At 50.6% G+C, this 25,129-nt stretch overlaps 1 protein-coding gene across 1 annotated transcript in view; it reads left to right on the top strand.

The window, feature by feature from the left end:
- Positions 1–21,969: 21,969 nt before the first annotated feature.
- UBAC1 (UBA domain containing 1) overlaps positions 21,970–25,129 on the top strand; it is a 40,005-nt gene continuing 36,845 nt past the window's right edge. The window contains exon 1 of the mRNA XM_075905522.2: positions 21,970–22,206. Within this exon, the coding sequence (XP_075761637.1) occupies positions 22,069–22,206 (138 nt within the window). The 5' untranslated portion in view covers positions 21,970–22,068. The remainder of the gene's footprint in view (positions 22,207–25,129) is intronic.

Genomic DNA, 25,129 nt, shown 5'->3' with positions numbered 1-25,129 from the left:
GAAATAAGATGCACAGTTTGCACTACGCATCTTATTTCGATTGAATGTCGAAATAGGATAGTTTGAAATTTGGCACGTCTATGCAGCGCCGAATTTCGAAATAACGTGCTATTTCGAAACATCCCTTAACCCTCATGGAGGGATGCTGAAATAGCGTGCCCATTATTTTGAAAAAATTTCAAAATAACGGGCAAACTTGTTAAGATGCGGGTATCTTTCAGTATCTCAAAATAGCTATGCAGTGTAGACATACCCTTAAAGACTAATCCTCTTCAGGCTTGGAAGCTCTTAGGATGAAAGATGCTGTGTTAAGCCACATTGTTATTAGTAAAAAGGACAGGACAGGACCAAAAGCATTTTCTACCTTTTCAAAATAATAGACCAGGAAATCGGCAGCTAGTGATTGTAATTGAGATGGATGAAAAGGCATCTGACTCTTCCCCCCTCCCAAGTATTTCAAGCAACATACTTGAGAAGAATATGAAGTGCCTCTGCTCTCTAAAGATTGCCACTCTGCGGCTAAATTATTAATGACGAGGAACGATTTCATTTTTAATCTGCAGACTATTAATTACACTGCCGACGAGCACCACACCACCCGAGAGCCCCTCTCCCAAACAGAATTGTTTAGGGATGCCCCATATTTTAACCGGATTTCGGTGCCATGCCCCCTTCCAGACGCAAACGGGTAGCATTTTGGACGGAGATTAACATCCCCCTGGTAAATGGTTCTGAGAACTTTACATGACTCTCAAGAGCGGGCGTTCTCCATTCCCAAGCAAGCTCCGGCTTCCAAGCAGCTATTGTTAAACTGGTCTTTTCGCGTGGATCTCACAGGAGTTCATCAAGAACCACAGATGAAGAAGGTCTCTTGTCCCATTAAGACATTTCCGCTTGGCCAGCACAGGAGATGGTTTCCAATGGCAGATACTGGAGTGGCTCTGTTCATATCCACGCTACCGGGTGAGGTCATGCCAGCTGGGACAGAAGCCAAGCTAGGGAGACTGTGCTGCAGGTTGGTTTGGTGAAGGAAAAGACCCAGCGGATCCCTACTAATGAGATGCTCCCTGTTTCCCTTGCAAAGCCGCGAATATCCTCAATTCCTATTGAAGTCAATGGGGAATCAATACTGACTGCTCTGTACCTTGCAGGAGCTCTTTCCTGTTTAGCGGGGTGTCACGTTATTGGATTTTAATAGGAAACTGCAGATTACGGATGTAACAGCGAAGTTGATTAACTGATAAGCAAAAGCTTATAGGTTAATACTATAGACGACACACATCCCCCCCCCCCCCCACCACACACACATACTTGCCAGTACATTTTTCAGCAGGCTGGCCAGCAGCCTGGCTCGGTCCTGGCTCGAAATGGATCCAGGACCTATCCCTGCTGCGGCTCTGCATTTAAAGTGTATTAGGAGCCAGGTGGGCAGGCTCAGTTTTGGCTTTCACAGGGTTTGGGAGCTCAGAGCCGCCCTAGACAGGGGCTGCTGCCACCTCATGCTGCTGCCTCTTTATCAGAGGTAGCAGCACAGGGCGACAGGCAGCTGGTCTGTGAGGGGAGCTGGTTTTTAAACAGGCAAATCTCCTGGCTCCTGCCTGGCAGGGGGCGTGGAGAGGCAGGGGGCTTCTCAGGAGTGAGCCTGGAACACACTAGCTGCTGGCCCCACCCCCAGGGACTATAGACTAGTCGACTAACTGAAAAGAATTCTCGAGGTGACTCAACTATTCAATTAACCGATATTTAACATCCCTACTGCAGATCATTGGTTGCACCCGCTGCTGTATGTTTGCCCCCAATTCTGTGCCTGGTGGGCCCGGTGAGGTGTCTAATGAAAGCTGATGCTTTGCTGATTCTGTCTGTGCTGCTCATATGCTTGTCTGATTTGTGTATGTTAAGTTCTGCGTATGGGCTCTGTACTTGCATTTTAAATGTTTTCTGTCTGGGAGACAGCAGTAGGCATTGACCACCCATCGTGAGGGGCAGTTACTCAGTGCGGCAGGGACGATGGGTCTTAAGTGTTGGCAGCAAACACCTGGGGAATTCTGCTGGGAACCTGCAAACCAGCAGGTACACCTCGGCTGCTTGCCTAGAGGACACAGGCAGGTTAGTTGATCATGTGATCAGCTCCATTTTGGGAGGTACCATCACTCGGGAGAACAGTGGATTTCCCTCCACATGGGCAAGACTATAAAAGGATCCTGGGGGTGCCTCCATCTTTGTCTTTGTTCCCGCCCTCTGCTCCAGAAGCACCCTTGATAAGGTCAGAAGTCCGGGAAGGATTTGTTGACCCAGTCCGACACAGGGCTTGTGTCTAGACTGGCAGGATTTTCCACAAATGCTTTTAACGGAAAAGTTTTTCCGTTAAAAGCATTTGCGGAAAAGAGCGTCTAGATTGGCACGGAGGCTTTTGTGGAAAAGCATTTTTTGTGGAAAAGAGTCCGAGCCAATCTAGACACACTTTTGCGCAAAAAAGCCCCGATCGCCATTGTTGCCATCGGGGCTTTTTTGCACAAAACAGTTTTTAGCTGTCTACACTGGCCCTCTTGCGCAAAAACATTTCCGGAAAAGGGCTTTTGCCCAAACAGGAACGTCAAAGCATTTGCGCAAGAAGCCCTGACTTTGGACAGTAGAACGTCAGTGCTTTTGAGCAAAATCAAGCAGCCAGTGTAGACAGCTGGCAAGTTTTTGCGCAAAAGCAAGTGCATTTGCGGAAAAACTTGCCAGTCTAGACGCAGCCAGGATGTATTCCAGAGTCTTCTAAGCAAGCCTTAGAAGACTCCAGAGTCTTCTGTGGCCTGCACTGTGCAGGGGATCAGACTAGATGATCATAATGGTCCCTTCTGACCGTAAAGTCTATGAGTCTATGATTAAGCCGTTTGTTACATCTCTGCTAAGAGCCTGCATCAAGCATTCGGGCATTGGTTATGTATTGTGCTTTCCTTAACAATCCTGCTCTCAGCCTTTTCTTTCTTTTATTAATAAACCTTTAGGCTGCGTCTAGACTGGCAAGTTTTTCCGCATAAGCGGCCGCTTTTGCAGAAAAACTTGCCAGCTGTCTACGCTGGCTGCTTTGAATTGGCGCAAGAACACTGATGATCTAATGTAAGATGGTCAGTGTTCTTCTGCAAATACAATGACTCTCCCATTCAGGAAAAAGCCCTCTTGTGCAAATGCTTTTGTGCAAGAGGGCCAGTGTACAGCTGAGAACTATTTTGCTCAAAAAAGCCCCGATGGCGAAAATGGTGATCGGGGCTTTTTTGTGAAAAACCGCATCTAGATTGGCCACGGACGCTTTTCCACAAAAAGTGCTTTTGCGCAAAAGCGTCCGTGCCAATCTAGACGCTCTTTTCCACAAATGCTTTTAATGGAAAAACTTTTCCGTTAAAAGCATTTGCGGAAAATCATGCCAGTCTAGACGTAGCCTTTGATTTTAGTTTCTAAAGGATTGGCCCAAAGGGCTCTTTTGGGGAAGGTCTGAGGTATAAATTGACCCGGGACTGTGGCGGGTCTTTTGGGAGAACCAGTTCGGAGTCAGTGAGATGGGTTTTCATAACCTCTCACCTGTGTAAAGTGCAGGTTGGTGTGGGGCAGGTAAAGCTGGGATGTCTAAGGGGATTGCTTAGGAGACATCTTGCTGGCTAGGTTGGCAGCTGCCGTGCTCGGTGTGACTGGTTTGGCGCTTTATAGAGGAGGCCCCAATCTTGGGCTGTAGGTGGCCCGGGTTCTAAGTTTTTTGCCCTGATTTGACCCTCTCGGCGGTGCCCCCAGACCACCTGGTATATCACACAGGCTCAGGGTGGACAGCCAAGGTAATGAAGCCCCTAGGCTGTGCACTGCCCATTGGGAGAGCTGGGTTCAAGAGGCAGCCCTGTGGTTTTGCCCCCCAGACCAGCGGGCAAGAGGTGCCGGGCCATGTCTCTCGACCAGCTGGTGCCAGGACATCTTGCTTGTGACCTGCAGAGAGCGGCGCACCTAGTGCTGCCTCTCCTGTACTGCGCCGACGGGCAGCTGAAACCAAGCGAGGGAGAAAATCTCCATCACGTCTCCTAAAGCTGCCACGTCATCCTCTTCTCGGGCCACCCTCCGAACCTGGCTTTGGCCGCAGGTCACTCCTGTCTGGCCGCGACGCGCTGGGCCTGCTGCCCTCTGTTCGTTCCGTTGTTTCCTCTCCCTGCCCTGCTTGTCCGGTTTGTCTCCCTCTCTGTCGAGTGGGCGGCGAGCTCCCTGCAGCCCCGGGATGGTGCAGCGCCTAGCACAGTGGCCCCTGGTCCTTCGCTCCTCAGCGCTCCCCCCAGTAACAGCCTGTGGGTGATGCAGCCGACCAACGTGGCCCTCACCTCACATGTCTGCCAAGGGGATGGCAGCTAACTCTGCCCGGCACCTGGCAGCCGGAGAAGAGCCTGCAGCGCAGAGCTGGGGGGAAGGGTGCGAAGTCTCTCCGGTCGCTGTCAGCAAGAGCGAGTGAGAGAACAACCCCGCCGTGATCTGCAGCAGGTCAGCAGCTTGGCCGAGCACAGCGGTACAGGGTGTTCCAGCTGAGCAGGGCTGTGTTTATATGAGGAGAGGTTGCTGGAGCCAGGCCGAGCCAGGGCGGCATGTGTGCGCCCACGCACTCCCTCGACGCACGGGCTGCACTCAGCCGCCGGCCCCGGGGCCCCCTCCTCCCACCCGAACCAGACCCGCATCAGGGCGCGTTCCCGATCAACACTGAGAACGGGGGCTGCGTGGCTTTGGTCAGCGCTGCCCCACCGGCTGGTTCAAGCACCCGCTGGGCCTTGAAAAAGTCCTCACGTCAGCGTACAGCGCGGCCCTCGGAACCACGGCCCGGTTCCGGCGGGCGAGGAGCCAGAGCATTGAAGGCCCGGGAAGCTGAGCTCCTGTATGGCCCGGGCCACCGCCACCCCCGTCACGCTAACCCCAGCAGCCAGCATGAGACCCAAGCACCACAGGAGACCAGCCCACACAAGGGAAAAGATGAAGTGAGAGAGACCCAGGTCATCCTGGAGAGGCCCCCGCTCTCATGCTGAGGTAAAAAGGTGAACAAAACCTGAGGTCGCTGCCAAATTGACCTGAGGGGAATATTCCCTCCTCAGGCGTACGCAGCTGGCTAGGGCACCACTACATTTGGGGCACCCCTTGTATGCCTAGGGCCACTGCCAGGAGGGGACAGCAAGGCGTGGGCAGCGTTGGCTCCGGCAGCCAGCCCCGTGCCCCTGCTCCCGCGGGCTGCGCCCAGCCGCCATTCACCAGCCGGCTGCACGGCCGCGCCCTGCTCCACCTCTGGCCTGCAGCTTGGGGTGCCTCCCGCCTGCTTCCCCAACAGCCTCTCTTCCCAGCTCCTGCTCCCCACAGGCCTGGGCCTGCCTCCCACTGCTCCTGCCCCTAGGGCCCCGCAGCCCTGAGTAGCCCCCCCGCCGCCCAGACACCAGAGGGTGCAGCGATCAGGCTGCAGAGGGCACCAGGCCTCAGGAAGATGGTCCTGTTCCTTCCCAACCCACCTGGGGGGATCGGTTAGACCCTGAGCTAGTGAGCAAGAGCCAGGCAGCCTCTAGAGAGACTGCTCAGGCCCTGGCCTACCCACCCGATGCCCCATCTCCAGCCGTGGGTGAGCATCCTTGATGCTTCAGAGAAAGGAGATAAAAAATCCCCCCTAGAATACACAGTGGGTGGGGGTGGGGGCAGAAAGCCCTTGATACTGCTGGGGGCCGGCTGAATGTGGCTGTCCCCTCCCAAAAAAGATATGTTGGCATTGGAAAAGATTCAGATACAGGCAACACAAATGCTGAGGGCTATGGACCGGCTGCTGTGTGAGGAGAGATTAATCACACTTTGGCCTTTCAGCTTGGAAAAGAGACGACTAAGGGGGAAGCTGACCGAGATCGATAAGGGGGACTCTGACCCAGATTGATAAAATCAAGACTGGTGTGGAGAAAGTAAATTAGCAAGTGCGAACACGAGAACTAGGAGGTCACCCAATGAAATTAATAGTCGGCAGGTTTAAAACAAACGAAAGGAAGTTTTTCTTCTCGCACTGTATAGTCAACCTGTGGAACTCCTTGCCAGAGGATGTGGTGAGGGACAAGACCATCACAGGGTTCCAAAAAGAACGAGATAAATTCATGGAGGATCGGTCCTATTTGCTAGGATGGGCAGAGATGGTGTCTCCAGCCTCTGTTCGTCAGAGGCTGGAAATGGGCGATAGGAGAGGGATCGCTTGATGATTCCCTGTTCTGCTCATTCTCTCTGGGGCACCTGCATTGGCCACTGTCAGAAGACTGGACACTGGGCGAGATGGACCTTTGGTTTGACCCTGTGTGGCCGTTCTTGTGTTTTTACTCAGCCCTTGCTTCCCTGGAACACAGGGCGATGCAGGCCTGTGCTCCCAGCACCCTGCCCCCTGTGACAGGGCGTGTGCCCTACACTGGCCCTTTAAGGTAAACCCCAGCCCTGAGTAAGGGCTGCGAGCAAAGCCGCAGTTGAGGCAGCTCTGCTAATGAGGGCCCAGCCGGGGGCTGTATAAAGGACTCCTGGAGGGAGAGGGGGCACTGAAGGCTGCTCTGGACAGAGAGCAGTAGGGCCCTGACAGCCAGGGAAGCAGGAGGCTTCCTGGAGGTAGAGCAGTGCTGGGGGAGGCAGGCAGGGCTGGGGAAGCTCCGGCCAAGCAAGCTCCCAGGCTGCAGGGCCTGACGTAAGGCCCAAGGCTACTAGGGCTACAGAGAGGCAGCCAGGGCAGCAGGTCCACACCCCTTTGCCAGTGCTGAGTGGCCATTCCAGACTGCAGTTTGCCCAAGGCAGGGGCTAGATGAAGACTGGCAGTGGGTCACTGAGGCAAGGTGGGTACCAGGGAACTGGGTGTTCCCTGGGAGAACAACTGGGGGTCCCTGAGGAGGACAGGACCCTGGAGTGTGCAGTTGAATAAACAGCCCCCTGGAAGGGGGCGCAGAGAGACTGGCGTGGGCACTGCCGGAGGGCTGTAGCCGGAAGAGGATGCCGTAGTTAAAGAGGAACACGGGGAGACACCAGCTAGAGGGAGGCGTCCTGTGAAACAACAAGCCAATTCCCAAAGCAACCAGCTGGAGGCGCCATGCTGGTGAGTCTGCCCTGGGACCCCCCCCCACCCTCACCCCTTCCAAAGGAGGGGTAATGTTTACTCTCCGCCTACTCGTTCCCTCTCCCTTGCAGTGCTGTTCTCCTGCCTGGCGGTACTGGGAGACAGACCTAATCAGGGTGGCTTGGAGACCTCTATGGCTGTGTGGGCTCCCTTCTCTCCCCCTCAGCCCAGCCGTGCCGCAGAGTTCCCATGCGCCTCACGCTGGGGAGACAAGGGGGCCGCACCTCCCTTAGTCCTGGGCCCATGGGAGTGTTACCCAAGCGGCGACTTTTGATGTAACCTGATGCTCTCCTTGTCCAGGGTCTGTGCCCTTCGGCCGGTTGCCGGGTAAAGGCCTAGGACAGGCAGACGGCTCCTCGGGCTGTTTGCTTGTCGGCAGTGAGCGTTACGCTGGCGGCTCGCTGTGACGGCGATTCCGGGGATGATCATTAAAACGTGTAATGGGCTGTTTAATAAGAACGCTGTGAGCCTGCCGCTCGCTTCCCATTATGGGGATGTTTCGGCATAAGCCCAATTAAGCCCCTGGCTCTGCCCAGTCGTGCAACCTATTCGCTCCCTTGGAGTCTGGCGTTCTGCTAAGCAACCCGCTTCTAGCCCGCAGCCGAATGAAACTCCTGCCGTGCCGGCGCCGATCGTATGTCAGGCTCTTGTTTCCGACAATTAAAGGGTGACGTTTTGCCAAAGTTTACAAGGCAATGAGATCCCCTCCTTTGCCAGCTGAGAGTAGAGCGCCACTAATCGACCGCCCTTGTGACACCGACATGCTCTGGTGATGGTCACGGTAGAAACTGCGATTGACAGGATTAGATAAAATGTGGTTAATTGTAAAGTAATGCACGTTGGAAAACATAATCCCAACTCTACATACCATATGATGGAGACTAATTTGGCTACAACTAATCAAGAGAGAGATCTTGGAGTCACTGTGGATAGGTCTCTGAAAACATCCACTCAGTGTGCAGCAGCAGCAGTCAAAAAAGGAAATAGAATGTTAGGAGTCATTAAAAAAAGGGATAGAGAATAAGACAGAGAATATCTTATTGACTCTGTATAAATCCATGGTATGCCCACATCTTGAATACTGCGTACCGATGTGGTCACTTCATCTCAAAAAACATATATTGACATTGGAAAAGGTTCAGAAAAGGGCAACAAAAATGGTTAGGGGTTTGGTCCCATATGAAGAGATTAAAAAGACTTGCTCTTTTCATCTTAGAAAAGAAAAAACTAAGCGGGGAGGGGGAGGGGAGATGACAGAGGTCTATAAAATCATGACTGATGTGGAAAAAGTGAATAAGGAAAAGTTATTTACTTATTCCCACAATATAAGAACAGGGGTCACCAAATGAAATTAATAGGCAACAGATTTAAAACAAAAGGACATTTTTCTTCACTCAGTGCACAGTCAACCTGTGGAACTCCTTGCCAGAGGATGTGGTAAAGGCTAGAACTTTAACAGGGTTCAAAAAAGAGCTAGATAGATTCAAGGAGGTTAGGTCCATCATTGGCTATTAGCCAGGATGAGTAGGATTGGTGTCCCTAGCCTCTGTTTCTCTGGAAGCAGGTGCCAGGGGAGGGATCACGTGAGGATTTCCTGTTGTGATCCTTCCCTCTAGGGCATCCGGCATTGGCCATTGTTAGCAGACAGTATACTGGGCTAGATGGACCTTTGGTCTGACCCGGTATGGCCGTTCTTATGTGTCTCAGAAACTCTTCCCGATGCTGTCACTGGAACTCGTCAAAACATGGAATTTCTGTCCCTAGGGACATCCCAATGGTTCAAAATGTGTTTCCATTCCAAACTGGAATAAGAACTAAAACCAATTCAGAATGTCTTGCCAAAGAGGGTGGAAATTGGGGGAAAACCATCTCATTTTGGGTCAATCGAGTCATTCCATTTAAACAAAAATCAAAACAACTGTTTGTTCCAATTTGGACTTTTAAAACCCACATTATAAGAAGTCATCATATAAAAAAAATTGTCAAAGGGCTGTTGTTTGGCAATGAGAAGAGGAGTATTGCATTTGATTGAGGTCAGTGTGTTTGTGCTTCAATCTTATCAAAACCCTATTTCCCAACTGAAATTTCATTGAAAATCCCCAGCTTCATTAAAATAAAAATGGCCGCCATGCTGTGCCGGCTCAGCTGATCATCGGCACAGTGCGCGAGTCAAGATGCGGATCAGTCGACAGGGGAAGCCTTTGTCGACCGCTCCTGTAAACCTCGTTTCATGAGGCATAGGGAGAGGTTGACAAAGGCTTCCCCTGTTGACCAATTTGCTTCTTGACTCGTGCACTGTGCCGACGATCAGCTGAGCCGGCACAGCGCGGTGGCCATTTTTATTTTAATGAAGCCGGGGATATTTAAATCCCCGCTTCATTGACTATGTCGGGAAGTCAATTTTACATGCCTCTGTCAGCAGAGGCATGTAGTCTAGACATACCCTAAGATGCCTGGTGGCAGGGCTGGATTATGAAAGAGGCTTTAGAGGCTGCAGCCCGGGGCCGCCTTAACCTAGGGCTCTGGCTTTAGTGGCTGCAGTCCAGAGCCCTAGGTTAAGGTGAGGTGGAAAAGCAGAGGAAGAAGGGGAGCAAGAGAGGACTTATAGGGCTGAGGAACTTACTCTTTAGGCTTTAGCGCATAGAAGAGCAGCAGACAGAGGCATGCAAACGACAGGAGGTCCCTGGCTGAAAATCACACAGAAGGAATGCATTGGGGAAGCCACCCTCTTGATACTAGCAAATGAAGGAGATCGCCTGCTAGCGGAAACAGGTCCTGCTTCCCAGGACGAGGTGCAAAGTGAAAAGCAAATGACATTCACGTCCCTGCTGTTGAGGAAGGCGACAAAAAAGACTTTTCCAGAGGGCTTGAAATGTAAAGCAAAAATAGAGACATTGACCTGGGCTCTTTCCACTCACGTGTCTTTAACATACTAACCCCACAGCCAAAGGAGGGGGCGGGTCCTGAAGGATGCAGGACGGATTAAGGTATAAATACAGTTCACGAGCAACCAAAGGAAATTGCTGCCCCCTGGAAGTGGGTAGAGTTTCTTTCATGACTGGAAGCAGACAGGACTCATCTGTAGATTCCTTCTTGAGAACCCCATGGTTCTCTGGTTTCTTTGATGTCAACCCAGGGTCAAGGAGAAGTCACGCAAGAGACTGCCGACTACATGACAGCCGCGTAGAAGGATGCTGCGCGGATCCAGTGTAGCAACGGGGAAAGAACAGGATCCAAAAACCGCACGGTCAGAGCAACCCTGCTTTGCCCCGATGAATTCCTCGGCAGGGAATTCATCCTCGGTGCGGTGCAATTGCAAGCGATCACCGTCCCAAGGATATTTATTGCTTTAATTTCAACGAATCGGTATTTCATGTTTCCAAACCTTTACTCTGCATCGGTGGCAGAATCGGAAGGGAAGCGATACGGAAGCGGTTTCAGCACTGTCCGTAATAAAATGCTAATTGCCATTCATAAATTATCGTGGGCTGCCCATGCCAATTGTGGAGCCCTGAAGGAAGTGTAGGGAGTGTAGGGTTCAATTTATCCTCCTGCCAGCCTCCTCCATGCCCCCTGCGTTATTTTGTCATTTCTGTACTATCACCAATTCATCACAAAGGCAACAGAACCCTCTGATGTCCACCCTCCAGGTGACTGTGTCCTCGCTGCTCTGTGACTTCTAAATTAAATTGTCAAAACACATTACGGAGAAAAATATCGTGAAGGGAAAGTTCATTACCGCTTTATCCCATCAGAGGAGTGGATCTGTTTGATCCGAGGAAGACATATCAGCTTCATTCTCCTTTCCCCTAGCATATTTCTTCATTCAGAGCCATCAGGAAAAATACTCAGGGCTGGTCTTGAAATCATAGAACACTAGAACTGGAAGGGACCTCAAGAGATCATCAAGTCCAGTCCCCTGCCCTCGCGGCAAGACCAAGCACCATCTAACTCATCCCTGATGCTCTTCCTGTGGTTGGTGGGGATGCTGAAGAGACCTTTACCAATGGGTCCTCTGTTCCATGCAAACAGCTCTCACCTCAGACCTGCCAAACTCATTACACCAAACATGGTATTTATCCATAAGGGATACAGCTTGAACCTCTCTAGTCCGGCACTGTCTGGTCGGGCAACATCCCGGGTCCGGCATGATTGTAGTTGGTCAGATGTCTACTTAGCATGGGTGCGGCCACGTTGTTTGCAGCCACCAGTCCTGGTGCTCAGTGTTTTGTGCTATTGTTTAGCTGTAATTGATCCCTAAATATTTTCTAAGAGCCCAGGAAGCAGTGGAAGTGTTGGTAATGCTGCTAGAAAATACTGAACTCCTGTGGTCTGGCAAATTCTCTGGTTCAGCACCGGTCAGGTCCTAAAGGTGCCAGACTAGGGAAGTTCAACCTGTATCATGTAAGGTGTCTACAGAAAGCTCGTAACTTGTCAAGGCTCAGAGTCATAGCCAGCTGTATGGACGGGTAATATTTCAGGAACAGTGTGTTTCGATTCAAGGTATGTTTTCTAAACTTGGACCAAAAAACAGAGTTGTTGACTCGAGTCTCATGACTTGAACTCGAGTCCAACTTAAGTCGCCTAGGTGACTCGACTCGAGACTTGACTTGGGTTCATTGTGACTTGAGACTCGACTTGAGACTTGCTAATTTTGTTAAATCGACTTGGTGAAAAAATTGTCTGAAAATGCTGATATTAATGGCTTGTACAAAAGTGGCTTGACGTTTTTTAAATTGACTTGAGACTCGACATGGGACTTGACTCGAAAGTGACTTTTGAGACTCGACTTGAGACTTGACTTAGACTTGACAATGACAACTTGAAGACAACACTGGTAAAAAACCAACAGATTAGTCACCAGGCTGTCTTCGGGGCGTCCCAGGGAGTCAGCCTTCTGGCCCATGATGCAATGCTGGGGACAAGTGCTCAGCCTCACGTAATACAAAGACACTGAACAGGGATCTCGCCAAAGCTCTGAAGCCAGAGAAAGGTAAAATAGACACTTTGCCACGAGCCTGGGTTTCCCCTGTCTGTGAATAGAAATGCCAGACTAGTTCATTGTCACCGAGTGAGGGGTAGGATGCTCTGGAGCCATTCACTGAGGAAACCCTCCTTGGGAAAGAACGTGTGCATGGATCCTGGGTTATCTGCACCCAGCCAGCTCCGCAAAGACTAGCTTGTCGAGGGAAAACCAGCTGTATCACACTGGCAGGTGTAAACCCAGACTCACTCTTGAGGTTTTATGTTGCGTGGTAGCCGCGAGTTTCTACCTTTCTTGCCTCTTTCTTAAGTACATCTGCTCTTGCTTTAGATGCTCACAAGTGGTGTGCGGTTCACAGGAGCAAGGGCGTACTGGCGACACGGGGTAAACTGAGGCACGCTGCACTTCTGGGAGGGAGGAGCTGGAAATTCTGTGAGTAGCCAGTGACAGGGGCGGGAAATCACCAGAGAGTGATTCGGAGGGGTTCAAGGAAGGGGGTGCGCCTATTATTAACCTGACAAGGCCAGGCCAGCCTGGCCCAGAGGAGTGTGCATGAGTGGCTGAAGGGACAGCAGTCAGGCCCGACGACGGGAGGCAAAGGGGGTAGTTGCCCCAGGGCCTGGCGATTCAGAGGGGCTTGGGGCTCCCTGCTGCTGCTGCTACTGTGGCGGTGGCAGCAGCTGGAGCTCGAGGCCCTTTAAATCGCCGTGCGCTCCGTGTGGCTCTGAGGGTGCCGTGCTCGGGATGGGCTGGCTGCCTCAGCACCGTCCCTTCTGGCTAAGCCCTACCCCCTTGCACAGAGCTGGGGCACCCAACCTTGCCCAGAGCCCGTGGAAGCTGTCAGCTCCCCTGCTGGCAGTACCAGGGATCTGAGACTGGCCACAAGCAACACTCCCTTTTCCTGGAGGGGAGAGAGAAAGCAAGGGGGGGGGGGTCCACAAGAAGGGGGCCAATTCTCACCCACAGCCAGTCTCACTCTGAGCCCTTTCTGGGAAAGTCTCTCCGGGGGGGGAGGAGTCCCCAACTGCCTTCTTGAAGCCCCCAGAACAGAGGCTACACCAGGGAAAAGGAGCAGCCGTTGCAAAATGCACTCTGTGTCCTCAGCCAGTGCTTGGTCGCTAGGGGACCACAAACCATTGGCAGAGGCTAGAGCAGCCCCGAAACACTGCTCTGCCTTGCGCTTAGCGCCATGAGGAGAACAAGGGAGGCATCACCAGCTCCAGGACAGCTCCGCTCCTCGCTGCTGGGACCGTCGGATGGCAACATCGGAGAATCTGCCCCCGGCTGCGTAGCCGTTATGGCCTGGATACCCACTGCGAAGCACAGGACCCTGCTCAAGACAGGCTTGCGAGGTGCGTGGTCTTTGCTCTCCCCTCTGTACACACCTGGTCCCTTGAGGAACTTGAGAACTGCCCCCAGGCCAAATCAACGGGAGCCATGCAGCTTTTTTCAGTCAGACTAATATTTGGCCCAGTCTCTAAAATCAAGGCGATCCTGCTAAGAGCAAATCACCTAAAATAACTGAGCCAGAGGCATCAAACGGCAGATGTAGGCGCTCAAAGGGGGGGAAAAAAGACTTTGGTTTCCACTTTCTGTCATTCACACACTTGGTCTTTAAGCCTGGCGTATCCGTCATAAAACGCAGCAAACACGTGGCGCGGTGTTCGGCTTTGGATGCTATTAACATACTAAACATCTATTATTTATTTATTCTGCTACAGCAGGTAATGTCCCTCCTTTAGGCGCTTTTTAAATGCTCACCGTTCTTTTGCCTTTATGCCGCACTATCCATCAGTCGCCAAATTGCCCTGTATTTGCAGCTTTATGGGCACCTTTTATCAAGCAAATGGGGGCTGCACGCCGAGCATGATAATAAAACCGCTCCGCTTAGGTTGGGCACATGATGCTCCTGCGCAAAGTGTGTTTCTCTCCTGTGGCGCCCCGCACCCCTCCAAGTGCCCCTTGGCCCTTGTGGGGAAGGAGCGAGGCCGCTTCCTGCTGGGTGAGGGGCGGGCGTGGGTCAGGGAACTCCATCCCAGTTCCTGTTTGGAGCGTTGGGGATGGGTGATTGCCTGGCTTCTGAGCAGAGTGGGGGCTCGGGAGCCAGACTGGGAGCGAAAGCCCTGCTGGGCTCCTCTAAAATTGGGCTTTCCCTCTAGGAGGAGGAAGTAGAAGGGTTACTTCGAGGGGTGCTGATGGCTTCTGTGGGCCCCTGGCCATGGTGAGGGGGAGCCTGGCTCTGCACTCCCAGAAGGGGTGTGGCCTCAGGCAGAAGGGGTGGGGCCAGGCGCAGCCAGCCCTCCATGCCGCCCAGAGCATGCCCTGCGACTCTCCAGGAATTGATTTCAAGGGGCCCAGGGCTCCGACCACCACAGCTGCAGTAGCAGCAGCAACAAGTATCCCCGTGCCCTTTTGAATCACCAGGCCCCGGGACAGCTGTTCCTTTAGTCTCCCTCCCCTCCCCCTGTTGGCTGGTCGCTGCCCACTATTATTAATTTTAATCTGATTAATTAAAAGTTGAGCAGCTTTTAAACCCAGAAGTCAGAGGCACAGTAAATGAGCGGGGTGTGGAAGAGTCACATAAGAACGGCCAGACTGGGTCAGATCAATGGTCCATCCAGCTCTGTGTCCTGTCTTCTGATAGTAGCCAACGCCAGGTGCCCCAGAGGAAATGCACAGAACGGGATCATCACGTGATCCCTCCCCTGTCATTCATTCCCAGCTTCTCGCCCCTGGAAATAGGCTATGTCTGCACTCGCGGCTTCTTGCGCAAGAAATATGCAAGTGAGACTAAGTGTGGAATATTGCTGAGCCTCATTTGCATACCTAATGAGCCACCATTTTTGCAGAAGAGGCTCTTGCACCAGAAGGAGCTGTCTACACTGCCCCTTCTTGTGCAAGAAAAACCCTCTTGCGCAAGGCCGTTATCTCTGAAAACCATCAGCATAGTGGAATTGCGCAAGAGGGTTTTTCTTGCGCAAGAAGGGGCAGTGTAGACAGCTCCTTCTGGTGCAAGAGCCTCTTCTGCAAAAATGGCGGCTCATTAGGTATGCAAATGAGGCTCGGCGCTATTCCGCGCTTTGCTTCATTTGCATATTTCTTGCGCAAGAAGCCGGGAGTGTAGACATAGTCATAGAGTTAGGAAAGGCAGCCAGACTCACCTGTTAGCCACAAGGAAACATCCGGAGAGGAAGATTAGAAGGGTAAATGGCTGTACTAGTGATCCAGACACATCAGGTTTAAACAAGGTGTGTGCCAAGGAATGGGCGGGTCATCACAGTCCAGCACCCAGGGCTGTGGACAACCTATGGTCATGTGAAGGTCTTCACAGCTTAGCTTGACTTAGAGCCCCCTGCTGAATTTAGCCCATTGTGGAAACCGCCACAAAAATATCCACCGGGTCTTTTCAGGAGGGAGATTGACTGGCAGCCACCATAGGCCTGCCAAAGACTGTGGCCCAGTGACAGCTGTGCACAGATGTGTAATTGCAGGAAAGCTTGACATTACCAGAAAGTTGGTGTGACGGAGTCCCAGCCTAATGGAGAACATCAAGTGAGAAGCCGTGGGAAAAGTGTTCGCTGTAAGCTAAGTGTGTGGGCAGCCACCTATCAGAGCACCTTCAGCTGTTTCTATTGGTGGTGCACATCTGCACTTGGCTTGGTGCATATAATAAAATTTATTCTGCACACGGATGGAAAAAAAGGAGGGAACGTTGTGTGGGAATCAAGGGCCTAATCTACCTCCCACTGAAATCAATGGGAGACCGGAGCCTGAGTTGAGTATGAACTGGATCAGGGCTCAACTGTGCGGTGAGGAGTAAATCGCTGAAAGGGGTGGTGCTGTGGGGTTCAGCACCATGGAGAGGGGCAATGAGAGGTACACACAACTTTAAATCTCCCCCGCCTCCTCCTCCCTGTCCTTAAAAGAAAATGTAAATGGGCCCTTTCTGCTCAGAACTGCACAGGTAAAAGCACCAGGCTGAACCACAAGGAAAACCACAAAGTGCTTTTGTGTCTATTATTATTTGGTTATTTGACTTGTATCGATGAGCGGAGCCAAACGCTAACGAGAGAGGATTTCTGGCACTGTCAGCCAAGGGCATCATGAATGAAGGGTGCTTAGCCTGGGTCTGGGACAGAGGGATATAATAACGCAATGTCATGGCCCTTTCTTTCTTCTGATTGTAGGTCTCTTTTGTTATTCCATTAATAATTGAGGGGATCCCTATCGAGATGGGAAGGGAAAACGAGGCAGCCCATTCAGCTGGCTGATGGGGTTTTATATGGGAAGACGACATAGTCATCAGCTGGATGACTCCTGCAGTTGATGGTAGGTGGCAGGGAATGGTCAGACATTACAAATGGCTTTGATTTAATGAACACCAGTAATGTATCAAATCTTTTAAATGAAGTGCTATTTTCAGAAAATGATGGATCAAAGCAAAATATCAAGTAGAAAGAGAACTTGAATAAAATCAGAAAATCATTAAAAGTCAGGGGAAACACATGGACAAGCTATGGCTGGTGTGTTCCCATCACAGTACAAAGCACTGAGACACAATCAACATTTTGATGGCTAAAAATGACATTTTAGTAGAGGCCAAATTAGTAGAATCTTGTAAGATGTACAACTGCTGATGGGGATTAGCAAGAGAAGGCAAAACGCAGCCTGCCTGATTTTCACATTTATTTAGGGGTGTGTGGTGTCTTAAATTCATACAAAAAACAAAAGCAAGGTCGTACCATTAGCAGGCCCAGGCCTAATCATGAACCTCTGTGGAAGCAGACACCATAACGGCGACTGGCCACAGAACTGAGGTGATTTCACAGGAAATGAGGGACAAGGGAAACCGCCTGTGGGAGATTGTCATTTATCAAGGAAGCAGAATTTGGAAGTGCCGGTGTAACCCTGTGCAATTCAATATGTGGGATTTGTCTATCTCCTCATGGAGTTGTCATAGCCCTGACGTTCATGCCTATTAAAACGCGTCTTTCCCAGCCTCTCAGAGGCTGATTGCTGGGTTTGGGGTTGGTAAATCTGAGCAAGCTCCCACTGGTGCCAGGAGGGCTGTCTGACTCAGACAGGTTTGGCACAGCCAGGCTCCCCATTGGTCCGCCCAGGTTGCTTCTAACCCCAGGCCCTGTTACTGAGGTCATCTCAGCCCCTCTGAGTCCAGCCTAGAGGGGTGCAGAGCCAGACCTGTTATCTCAGGAGGGCTAGATGCAGCCTAAGGGGGCCCCGCAGGCCCCAGTTTGGGCCCAAATTCCGCATCCTTTCTGCATCTGTGGCCCTTGACCACTTGCCGAAATCTTGGAGTGGCCCCCCATCAAAAATTATTGCCCATGCCCAATCTACAATCCTGGAAAACAATCCCTTACTCTCAAGACCTTGGAGATAGGCCAGTCTTTGCCTACAGTCAGCCTCCTCGCACCTGAAGCAAATGCTCATCACAACCACGCACCACACCACAGAAACACTAATCCAGGAACCTAGTCCTGCAACAAACCCCATGACCAATTCTGCCCCCATAGCTATACAAGTGACAACAGCAAAGGACCTAACCACATAAGCCACCGCTAACATGAAACTAACATGAAATGAAAAATTCAACATTTTAAAAGCATGTAATTAATCATGTAGCTTGAATACGTTCAGGATCCTGAATTTGACCAGTTATGATGTAAACTTTAAAGAAATGTGCAAAAAGATGCAGCAGTAGAAGTCCCATTAAATAAAGTCTCTGAGCACGTTTCATTTGTGTTGTTATTAATCATCATGTCAATTATCAAGAATATTACGTTATATATTTTCAGTCATGCAAGTGGGCATTCTTACATGGCTCTTTGTGGACCATTTGTTCTGTATTTTGATGTAGTTTGGCTCTTTGCTTTGAAAAAGCTGTGGACCCCTGCTGTAGGAGAACATTTTAACTTCCCTGGACATTCAGTAATGGATTTGAAAGTAGTCATCCTTCTAAAAAAAATCAGATGTTTTAAACCACATCACAAAGGGAAACAGAAGAGCTGCAATTCATTTGCAAATTCAATACAATCAAATGAAGACTGAATAAGAATTTAAATTGGTTATCTTGCTATGGCTACACTGCACCGCTATTTCGAGATACTAGAGATATCCCAAAATAGCTACTCCGCGTCTTTTGAGCATGCCTGTTATTCTGAAATATAACGGGCTCGCTATTCCAACGTCCCTGTAAACCTCGTTCCATGATTAGTAAGGGACATTTCGGAGTAGTGATTTATTTAGAAATAAGTGCTGTGTAGACAGCGCCAAAATTCAAAATAAGCTATTTTGAATTAACTTTGAAATAAGATACATAATTTGTGTCACTCAAATTGTGTATCTTATTTTAACCTACGGTGCAGTGAAGATGCACCTACAAAGGCAGTTTCTTCTCCCTTAGTATTCACACCTCCCCGTCAACTGCTGTGCATGAGCCCCATCCCCCTGACCTTAATAGGCCTCATTAACACCCGTCCTACACTTGATAAGAAACTGTAACACCCTTTTTTTCACATTATATATACACACACCCCTGCTTCTGTAATTTCTACCCAATTCATCTGATGAAATGTGTTGTACCCAGAAAAGCTTATGCCCTAATAAATTTGTTAGTCTCTAAGGTAATGTCTCCGTGTTTTGTTGTGGGATTTTTTTGGTTTTGTTTTTGTTTTTTGCAGATACAGACTAACACATCTACCCCTCTGAGACTTTATATTTCCAGTAATCTTTCCTTTTCTAAAAGGTACCTAAGTACAGTATATTGTCTCCCCCCACTGGCCAAATTGAAAACTTTCTAAAAAGTCCCACAATCTAGAAGTAGGTTCCTAAATGCTGATAAAAGATCAAGTTATCTAGAATTGGGCTTTTTTAAAACAGGAAATCAGTGTGCCTACAGAAATGGAAGAGCACAAAAATAATATCCATTATTGCCTAGTATTCCAAAGCTACTATTTTCAGCCTTTTGCTCATCTCTGGGATTGCCACACTACAATGTAAGATATCATTAACAATAATTTCAAAAGAAAATAATTGAATGTACTTTTCCTGTGTTTGTCTCAAACTCCTGATATTTTTTTTCTTTTAATAAACTAGATGTGTTTCTAGTTTGGGAAACAGGTGAGATTCCAGAAGACCGGAAAAGGGCAAATATAGTGCCCATTTATAAAAAAGGGAAATAAGAACAATCCATTGATTTCCAGTCAGACTTGGGCTCCTAAATGGTCTATGTCACTTTTTAAAATGCGACTTAGGCTCATGGGTGTTTCTTACGCTCAATGACTTGCCTCAGGTCATAGATGGGGCAGGGAACTGAACCCACAGCCTAGAGCAGGGGTGGGGCAATCATTTTTGAAGGGGGGTCACTTCAAGGTCTGAGATAAATAGGATGAAGTTTAATAAAGACAAATGCAAAGTGCTCCACTTAGGAAGGAACAATCAGTTTCATACATACAGAATGGGAAGCGACTGTCTGGGAAGGAGTACGGCAGAAAGAGATCTAGGGGTTATAATGGACCACAAGTTGAATATGAGTCAGCAGTGTGATGCCGTTGCAAAGAAAGCAAACATGATTCTGGGATGCATTAACAGGTGTGTTGTGAGCAAGACACGAGAAGTCATTCTTCCGCTCTACTCTGCGCTGGTTAGGCCTCAATTGGAGTATTGTGTCCAGTTCTGGGCACCGCATTTCAAGAAAGATGTGGAGAAATTGGAGAGGGTCCAGAGAAGAGCAACAAGAATGATGAAAGGTCTAGAGAACATGACCTATGAGGGAAGGCTGAAAGAATTGGGTTTGTTTAGTTTAGAAAAGAGAAGATTGAGGGGGGACATGATAGCCATTTTCAGATATCTAAAAGAGTGTCATGAGGAGGAGGGAGAAAACTTGTTCATCTTGGCCTCTGAGGATAGGACAAGAAGCAATGGGCTTAAACTGCAGCAAGGGAGGTTTAGGTTGGACATTAGGAAAAAGTGCCTAACTGTCAGGGTAGTCGAACACTAGAATAAATTGCCCAGGGAGGTTGTGAAATCCCCATCTCTGGAGATATTTAAGAGTTGGTTAGATAAATGTCTATCAGGGATGAGCTAGCCAGTATTTGATCCTGCCATGAGTGCAGGGGACTGGACTCGATGACCTCTCGATTTCCCTTCCAGTTCTAGTAGTCTATGATTCTATGATAATGGTCTTTTCTTCTTAAATTGGTCTGATGTCAATTGATTTAAGGTAACACTTTTTCAAGCTTTATGTTTGACTTTATGTTTTTAGCCATGTATTTCCCCTAAAGTGTTCAGATGTGTTTAAAGCGATGCTATTTCAAAATAACATCGTCCATATCTACACTACAAGCAGTTATTTCAACATAATGTCGAGCTGGAAGATTTCTTACTGCGACTACTGTAACCCTCATTTTACAAGAAGTAAGAGAAGTCGGAGGAAGAGTGCACTCTCTCAAACTTCCTGCTGTGTAGACAGCGCCAAAAGCCAAAATAAACTATTTCGACTTAAGCTATGCAATTGTAATGTTGTGTAGCTTATTTTGGCTTTATTGCTGCTGTGTAGACGTGCCCTAAGAGTGCTTGGACAGACAGATCACGGTAGCTTATTTCCTAACCAGGACTACAGCTTCTACAATGCACTTGTAGTTTTTCCCTAAGGCTACGTCTACACTGGCCCCTTTTCCGGAAGGGGCATGTTAATTTCAGCGATCGTAATAGGGAAATCCGCGGGGGATTTAAATGTCCCCCACGGCATTTAAATAAAAATGTCCGCCGCTTTTTTCCGGCTTTTAGAAAAGCCGGAAAAGAGCGTCTACACTGGCCCCGATCCTCCGGAAAAGCGCCTTTTTCCGGAGGATCTTATTCCTACCTTCAAGGAGTATTGTTCCTACTCCTTCAAGGTAGGAATAAGATCCTCCGGAAAAGGGCGCTTTTTCCGGAGGATCGGGGCCAGTGTAGACGCTCTTTTCCGGCTTTTCTAAAAGCCGGAAAAAAGTGGCGGACATTTTTATTTAAATGCCGCGGGGGTTATTTAAATCCCCCGCGGATTTCCCTATTACGATCGCTGAAATTAACATGCCCCTTCCGGAAAAGGGGCCAGTGTAGACGTAGCCTAACAGACTGCTACTGCAGTGTGGGAGTCACTGCCTGACCAGACCTACAATTCCCATAATGCACTAAGGAGTATTCCCCCTCACCACCACCACCACACACCTATTATTCCCATAATGCACTTGGCCTGTTTATTTTCCCATCAGGGACTATAAATCCCATCATGCACTTGCAATTCACTTTGAAGGCTCTTGCATCAGAGAGAGGGTTGCCAGTCCCACAATGAGGCAGAACCCCCCCCCCCCACAATGCCCTGAGCCTGCAACTCTTTACAGGGCACCGTGACCATCTCCCGGTGAAAACTTCAATTCCCAGCAGCCACCAGGCGGCTTCTCGCCTCCCTAGTCCAGTTAAAAAACTACAGCTCCCAGAGTGCAATGGGCTCCCTTCCAGGCGGAGGGGTGTCAATTGTAAATGGACACATTCCGGGAGCTTTCCTCCCATGACATCCTCTTGAATTAAAATGATCTTTTCATTCCTCCGGGGTTGGCAGCCCCGTGATGGGAAGGGGGGGCAGAGGGGGAACTACAGCTCCCGACAGGCACCTGGGCTCGCACTTGCGTAAAGCTCCAAAGCGACAACTCCCGGCGTGCCATGCGTCTCTCCCCCTCTTCTGAGGCGCGGGGGAGAAAACTACAGCTCCCAGCATGCTGTGCGACCCTCCTCCACTTCCGGTGCCGTGCCGGGGAGAGCCCATCGCCGGGAGGCCGAGCGCGCGCGCGCAAGGCGGCTCTGACAGGAGCCCGGGAGTGGGTGGGGGAGGGGCGGGAGCGCGCGCGCGCGCGTGTGTGTGAGGCGGGGGCCGCAGCCGCGATGCCCTCGGGCCGGTGAGGGGCGGCCGGGCGCGATGTTCGTGCAGGAGGAGAAGATCTTCGCCGGCCGGGTGCTGCGGCTCCACGTCTGCTCCACGGAGGGCGCCGAGTGGCTGGAGGAGGTGCCCGAGGACACGACGGTGGAGAAGCTCAAGGAGCGGTGCCTGAAGCACGTAAGGGAGCCGCCCCTCCCCCCCCCCCTGGGCGGCCCCCGCCCCTCCCCCCCGGCCGGCCCCCCCCCCCCCCCCGGGTATTTAGAGCCCCCGCCCCTCCCCCCGCGGCCGGCGCTTCCCCCCCCCCCCCCGCTGGGTATTTATAGCCCCCGCCCCGCCCCTCCCCCCGCTGGGTATTTAGAGCCCCCGCCCCTCCCCCCGCGGCCGGCGCTCCCCCCCCCCCGATGGGTATTTATCGCCCCCGCCCCTCCCCCCGCGGCCGGCGCTCCCCCCCCCCGATGGGTATTTATAGCCCCCGCCCCTCCCCCACTGGGGGGCCCGCAGAGCTGGGGGCAGGCAGCGGCCGTGGTACCATCCCCCACCCCCACTGTGGGGGAGGGGCCCCTCATAGTACCCTGAGCCCTCCCCCCCCAAGCTCCCGTGACTCTGGTCAGGGGGGGGTCCTGCCTTCAGCGCGCTCGGGCCGTAGCCAATTGCTGCAGGTTGTCCTACGGGGGGGGGGGGGGTGTAATCATGACCCGCGTGGCGGGGGACGTGGCACTCTTAAGTGCACGGCGCTGTCCCAACTCTCCGCCTGCGGGGCCTGGCCAATGGGGTGGTTTGGGGTAAATAGTCCAGGTTTTGCATCCTTCCCTCCGCGCCCCTCCCCCATGTCCTCCATCCCTAGGGGTGTTTTCCGTTCCTGCTCCCTGCTTTGTTATAACTGTCCCCCCCCCCCCCCCACAATTGAGGGAGGGTGTGTTTCCGCCTGCTTCAGAAGCTATGCGTTGATGGGGAGGAGGGAAATCAGGGTTAATCCAAAAATTGCTCCGCAGCCTTTAATTACAGAATTTAGGATTCACAGGACCCCTAAACGCCATATTTTTAGCTCTTATTTTATACCAAAAGTATTGTGCGGGTTGGCAGATTCACCTTGTGCGGGTTGGCAGATTCACCTTGTGCGGGTTGGCAGATTCACCTTGTGCGAATCAGCTGAGGTGGTTTACAATGGTTCCTTTTAAGTAACTGCAATAGTTCTATGTATGTTGGTTTTCTGTACTATCAGAACAAATATAAAGAACGGGGGTAATCACTACAAGTTCTTTGAAGTTGGCAGTGGGGCAAATTTCTGTGTCGGAGGATTACTACATCACTGCTGTAATGCTGAGGGTTTCATTTGGGACACGAGAAGTCTCTGTATGTTCTCATTACCTTCAGTCCATTAAGACTTTCACACATCTCACAGTCCTTTTGCCCTTTACGAAGCTGATTACACTGAAGAGAGAATATGTATAGGCACCATTGTAGAAATTTGGCTGAAACAAATTAACCCTCCTCCCCCTCGCCCTCCTTCCCCTCCCTCCACACACACACCCTGGCCATGGCCTAACCTTCCCCTCCTAGTCGATGGTGCACTAGGGCTGGCTCTGTCCCTAGCGACTGGGGAAGGCTGGGCCACGATGTGCCGGGCCTGGCTCTGCTGCTGGGGAAGGCTGGGCTGTGAACGTAAGAACAGCCACACTGGGTCAGACCAAAGGTCCATCTAGCCCAGTATCCTGTGTGCTGACAGTGGCCAATACGAGATAACCCAGAGGGAGGAATCACAGCAGGCAGTCCTCACATAATCCCTCCCCTGTCACCCACCTCCAGAGAAACAGGCTAGGGATACTATTCCTACTTATCCTGGCTAATAGCCATTGATGGACCTAACCTCCATGAATCAATCTAGCTCTTTTTTGAACCCTGTTAAAGTTCTAGCCTCCACTGCATCCTCTGGCAAGGAGTTCCACAGGTTGACTGTGCACTGAGTGAAGAAAAATGTCATTTTGTTTGTTTTAAACTGGCTGCCTATTAATTTCATTTGGTGACTCCTAGTTCTTATATTGTGGGACTAAGTAAATAACTTTTCCTTATTCACTTTTTCCACACCAGTCATGGTTTTATAGACCTCGATCATCTCCCCCCTTAATTTCCTCTTTTCTAAGCTGAAAAGTGCAAGCCTTTTTAATCTCTCTTCATATAGGACTTGTTCTAAGCCTCTCATCATTTTTGTTGCCCTTTTCTGAACCTTTTCATATGCCAAAATATCTTTTTTGAGATGAGGCAACCACATCGGTACACAGTATTCAAGAGGTGGGTGCACCATGGCTTTATATAGAGTCAATAAGATATCCTCTGTCTTATTCTCTAACCCTTTTTTAAAGACTCCTAACATTCTGTTTGCTTTTTTGACTGCTGCTGCTGCACACTGAGGCTGTGTCTAGACTACATGCCTCTGTTGGCAGAGGCATGTAGATTAGACAGATCAGCAAAGGTAAATGAAGCCGCGATTTAAATGATCGCGGCTTCATTTACATTTACATGGCTGCCGCGCTGAGCCGACAAACAGCTGATCAGCTGTTTGTCGGCTCGCGGCTAGTCTGGACGTTCCCCCTGTCGACATCAAAGCCCTTTGTCGGCAGCCCCGTTATTCCTCGTGGAATGAAGTTTACCGGGGCTGCCGACAAAGGGCTTTGATGTCGACAGGGGGAACGTCCAGACTAGCGGCGAGCCGACAAACAGCTGATCAGCTGTTTGTCGGCTCAGCACGGTAGCCATGTAAATGTAAATGAAGCCGCGATCATTTAAATCGCAGCTTCATTTACCTTTGCTGAACAAACAAATCTACATACCTCTGCCGACAGAGGCATGTAGTTTAGACGTACCCTGAGTGGATGTTTTCAGAGAACTATCCACAATGACTCCAAGATCTCTCTCTTGCGTAATGCCAGGCCAGGCCCTGCCACCAGCGGCTGGGGAAGGCCCGGCTGGGGGCCCCACAGCTCCTGCTTTCCCTGCCCCCATGAGCACGGGAAAAGGGGAAGGTTGCATGGCTCACGGCTCCCCGGAGTAGGGGGGGAGGGGATCCTGCAGGGAAAGGGTATTTTATATAGAGACACAGAAA

Source organism: Pelodiscus sinensis, chromosome 23 (genome assembly GCF_052426305.1).
Source record: "Pelodiscus sinensis isolate ZL-2025 chromosome 23, ASM5242630v1, whole genome shotgun sequence".
Taxonomy (NCBI): domain Eukaryota; kingdom Metazoa; phylum Chordata; order Testudines; family Trionychidae; genus Pelodiscus; species Pelodiscus sinensis.
This window is presented reverse-complemented; position numbering and strand designations above follow the sequence as displayed.